The sequence below is a fragment of the Bison bison genome, unplaced genomic scaffold (assembly GCF_000754665.1).
Source record: "Bison bison bison isolate TAMUID 2011002044 unplaced genomic scaffold, Bison_UMD1.0 scf7180017864036, whole genome shotgun sequence".
NCBI lineage: Eukaryota > Metazoa > Chordata > Mammalia > Artiodactyla > Bovidae > Bison > Bison bison.
In genome coordinates this window covers 1,772,950-1,777,808 of record NW_011494608.1, presented here as the reverse complement: position 1 = coordinate 1,777,808, position 4,859 = coordinate 1,772,950, and the positions used below count along the sequence as shown (strand labels likewise).

The following is a 4,859-nucleotide window of genomic DNA, read 5'->3' as shown; positions in this document are numbered from 1 at the left end:
CAGGCCTTGGGAGTCGTGGAGGAGGAGTGGGGTATGTGTGTGCGGGGCCTCTTCCTTCCCGTGGAGGCTGATGACACAGGGGCTGGCCTGGCCCTAACCCTCCTCCTTGTCCCCCCAGCCTTTCCGCTGCGCGCACTGCCATTACTCATGCAACATCTCGGGCTCCCTGAAGCGGCACTACAACCGGAAGCACCCCAATGAGGAGTACAGCAACGTGGGCACCGGGGAGCTGGCGGCCGACGCGCTCATCCAGCAAGGTAGGCGAGCGGCTGCGCCCCTGTGCCTGGCCAGGCCCCCTGGGGCAGCTCTGCGGCCTCCCTCAGCACGACCCGCACATTCCTGGTCATCACTGTTCGCTTCCTCCTCCTCCCTGTGAGTTGTCAGTGTTACTTGCGGCTAGGACCATATTACAGCAACCTTAATGGAAACCTTAGGGCTTCCCCAGTGGCTCAGATGGTAAAGAATCTGCCTGCATTGTGGGAGACCTGGTTTCAATCCCTGGGTCAGGAAGATTCCCTGGAGAAGGGAATGGCAACCCACTCCAATATTCTTGTCTGGAGAATTCCATGGACAGAGGAGCCTGGCGGGCTATAGTCCACGGGATCGCAGAGTCAGACACAACTGAGCAGCTAACACTTTCACTTTTGATGAAAATCTTAAACAAAAAAAGTGATCACTTATCCACACATTTTACCAACCCTTCCCATAACATTCATTTATCGGTACAGTCATCCCTCAGTATCGGCAGGGGATCAGTTCCAGGACCCTCATGGGTCCCACAGTCTGAGGATGCTCAAGTCACTTGTGTAAAATGGCAGAGAACAGTTGGTGTCTGCATTTTCAGCCCACATAGGATGTGGAACCTGGGCGTTCAAAGGGTCAACTGTATGGCCGTCTGTCCTTAGTCCATGCACACATTTGAACAAATGAAAGTTCATGGCTAACTTTCTTTACTTAACGTTGATTAACACACACAGTTTGTTTTCCTTTTTTACACTGTCTTCCTACTTTAACTTCTAAGGGCCTTTTGCAATACAGCATGAAGCGGGAGCACCCCACTTTATTTATTTTAAATATTTATTTACTTTGCCTTTTTGGCTGCGTTGCGTCTCAGTTGTAGCACACAGGCTCAGTAGTTGGGCACACGGGCTTAGCTGCCCCGAGTCATGTACGATCTTAGTACAATCAGGGATGGAACCCCTGTCCCCTGCATTGGAAGGTAGAGTCTTAACCACCAGACCACCAGGAAAGTCCCACCCTACTATATTTAACCATGCTCCTGTTGTTGAACATTCTAGGGTTTCTAGATTTTTCTCTTCTTGCAATTATGAATAGCACTATATTAAGCACATTATGGGTGGGGTTCTTTATCCAAAAATATTTGAGTACTCAAATTATATATTCCTCCTGAAAAGAAGAAACGATTTAGAACATTTAAACTAGAGATTGAGTGAAAACTCTAGTATCTTTGAGAAGTTTGGGGGTTTTTCAATACATGGTCACATTTCCATTTGCAAGGGTTTAGCTCACATGCTGTTGCTACCTAGAAACGCTGTTGTATTTTCATCTGTGCTCCGGTAATTCAGCTGAAAAGTGATTGCAGAGTGTAGTGTGTCAGTGGTTGCTCTTCTCTGGATCCTGTGACTCTTTGAAGCTGAAGACCATTTTAGAAACCTATCCCCTCCCCGCTTCCCTGGCCCTGGTGCGTGAAGCTCCACTTGCTGTAACCACCATGAATGGCGTTCTAATGTGAAACAAATGAATTGACTGTATCCTTCAGCACTTCCGGTGACAGGGCTGATGTCTGGAAATAGACGAGCAGCAGAAAACTCTCGGATAATTTTAAGTCATCCAACTGGGATAATGGGAGCATGTGCCTGGTGTTGGTATTAAAGGCAGTTTCTAGGAGTTGGAGGGCAGGCCAGTGCGTTGCCATTTGGGCCGGTTACCTACCCTCCACTGGCGGCCCCGAACCTCACCTGGAGCTCACAGCCACCATCACACAGGATTGCGGGAGGATGAAACGAGAACACTTGAGTGTCGGGCACTCAGTACATTTGCATTCCTTTCTTTTGTATTTTTTTTTTCTAAAACTATGCTAAGGCTTCTAGAGCTGGTGTATCGTTTTTGAGGACCCCGCTGTCCAGGAATCACAGAAGAGAGGGTGGATTGCCTTCAGAAGTTCAGTTGTCACTCAGTCATGTCTGACTCTTTTTGACCCCATGGACTGCAGCACGCCAGGCTTCTCTGTCCATCACCAGCTCCCAGAGCTTACTCAAACTCATGTCCATCCAGTCGGTGATGCCATCCAACCATCTCATCCTCTGTCCTCCCCTTTTCCTGGGTTGCCTTTGAGTCACAATAAATAATTGGAGTACAGGGCTAGTGACTCATTTCAACATCCTTCACACTCTTAGGCTGGACTGGCGGGAAATAGACATTTACTTGGTCATGGGAACAGGTGTGGGGATCTGATTGATGCCTCTGTCATAGTTCCCTGCTTCCAGACTTTCATCACTACCTTGCACAAAACGTGCTGAGGTCAAGTTGCTTCATGCCCTACAATTTCTTCATGCCCTAAGTTAACTTTCTAACTTGCTCTATAAGCAGTTGGCATTCCCTGACAGGGTCTGGGTTTTCTAATTTTGAAGGGCTATTTTTGGCCTTCATGTGTGTGTTTATGTATTTTTGCTGTGCCCCCATCAAGAGACTCTCCTGGAAGGAAGCAACGGAATGTGTTTTGGCTCATAGGAGACACCGTGCCTCTGTGTCTTGGCAGGAGAACTGTCTCTGAAATCCGAGAGCTGGTTGAGGATTAGTGCAGCTCAGAGCCCTCAAGAGCACACAGCTCTCGCTGACCTTAGGTCTGAGGGAGAGAAGGAGAGAGGAAGAAGATGGGGCTGAATAAAAAGAATCATAATGCTGAGTTGTTTGGGATCACTCACTGGGACTTTTCTCATTTTCTTTTGATTAATTTCATGTAATTCTCCCCATCCTTGTTTGGTTTTATTTTCCTCTTCTACCAACCCCTTAAAAATTATCTTCCTGGGACTTTATAATTTCTTGTTTTGAGATAGAGGAATAGGTCTTAAAATGACATAATAAAAAAACCACATATATATCTATGACCAATTCATATTGATGTATGGAAGAAACATATCGTAAAGTAATTATCCTCCGAATAAATAAATTAAAAAGTATTTCTAAAATTAAAAAATCATACATGTAGTTTTCTCAAAATGATGTTGCAGTCTCCTGAAACCAAGTGCAGGACTCCTCGTCCGTCCTCTGTGTTGAAACAGTGACACACGGGAGCCGTCGATGGCTGAGAAGGATGGTTCTGCCCCAGGCTCAGGGGTTTGGGGAGGGGGTCCGAGCACTTTTGTAGAGGAGGCGGGGAGAGGACCTAAAAGGCTGAGGTTTCTGCTCCCGGGCAGGTTTCTCAGGGAAGGGACTGTGGTGTTTTTCCTGCAGTTTGGGTCCTTTTCTGTGAACCCTGGAGTGGAGGCTGCTGGGGTGTCCGCCTGTCGTGTTCTGGAAATGTTCACCAGCTGGCTTTCCTGGGGCAGGGGATGGGGCGCTGATACGTAGCATTTTCCAGTTTCTGTGCTGCGAATATTTCCACCGGGGCCAATTTCAAGCTTTCCATGTGACGTCGCTGAGTTGGGCAGGGATGTGCCCAGCCAGCTACTGAGCTGGTTCCCTCTGGCTCCAGCACACGTCTGGTCCTGGGGGCGCAGGCTGCGTGCCAGCCGTGTGCCACCCACGTGCCAGCCATGCCTCAGCCGGAGGCACTTGGACTCCAGTGCTTTTCTGGCAGTTAGACTTGTACTGAATGCTGTATAAATGCTTTATCCGCTGCTTGTGTTTTATCTACTTCTGATATTTTGAAAGCAGATCAATCTCTTGTTTATTCCTCTCTGTCAGTCACTTGTTCATTAATATGGATTTGAGGTGTTTTCCCACAAAATATACATTTTCTTGTTGTATCACTTCAGTGGGCCTGCCCCTTTCCTCCTCTGAAAAAGCCTGATGAAGCCAGCTCAGGAGCTGGTTCACTAAAACTAGAGGTTGTGAGAGGCATCAGATGCTCGGTGCTTAGCGTCACAAGCTCTCAGCTCGTTCCCGGAGCTCATGGCCTGGCAACGATGGGCTGGTCCTTTTCCAGGGACCTCATGGCCCTCCTTCAAGTCGCCCCAGGATACTGGCACAAGTCTAGGGTCAGGTGCACAGCCCTGGAGCCCGCTGTGATCCCTGTGGCCCCGGGACCAGTTACTCAGCTTCTCCGAGCATCAGTTTGCAAAGATGAGATCTTATTCTCAAAGATCCCAGACTGTGCCTGATGTCACAGTGCCTGATAAATGGCTCACATTCCCTGTCGTGTTTATTCCATCGCCTTCTTCACAGTGTATCTTAAGCTCATCGTGTTCCCCATGCTGTGCGAGGCACTGGGATGTGGTGGCATTTGTTGTCATTCTGGGTTGGGGATGAAGCCTGGGCAGCTCTTCCGTGTTCTGATCATCTAACAGAAAGTATGTGCTCCTTTAACAGGCCCCACGTTGCTATAAGAGAGAAGTTCACTGCTTCTCTCAGGTGGTGAACCTTATCTCAGGTCACTCATTTAAGGAGTCATTGAGCAGGGGGGTAGATAAATGAGATAAGAAAAGATATGAGGAAGAGGGCCAGAGAAGGCTTAGTTTGTGGCATCTGCTGAAATCTTTGTGTTGTTTTGAACAGTTATATTAAGATTGTAAACATGTATATCCATACCTTTGATGTACATTCATGTCTTAGTTTTTTCACACCAGATTTGGGGAAAATAGTATAGAAAAAAATCCAGAAACTGTCAGCCAACCTAG

At 47.8% G+C, this 4,859-nt stretch overlaps 1 protein-coding gene across 1 annotated transcript in view; it reads left to right on the top strand.

Annotated features, from left to right (window-relative positions):
- Positions 1–4,859, top strand: part of ZFAT (zinc finger and AT hook domain containing) — a 158,949-nt gene that overhangs the window by 120,704 nt on the left and 33,386 nt on the right. The window contains exon 13 of the mRNA XM_010834786.1: positions 119–257. Coding sequence (XP_010833088.1) covers positions 119–257 — 139 coding nt within the window. The remainder of the gene's footprint in view (positions 1–118; positions 258–4,859) is intronic.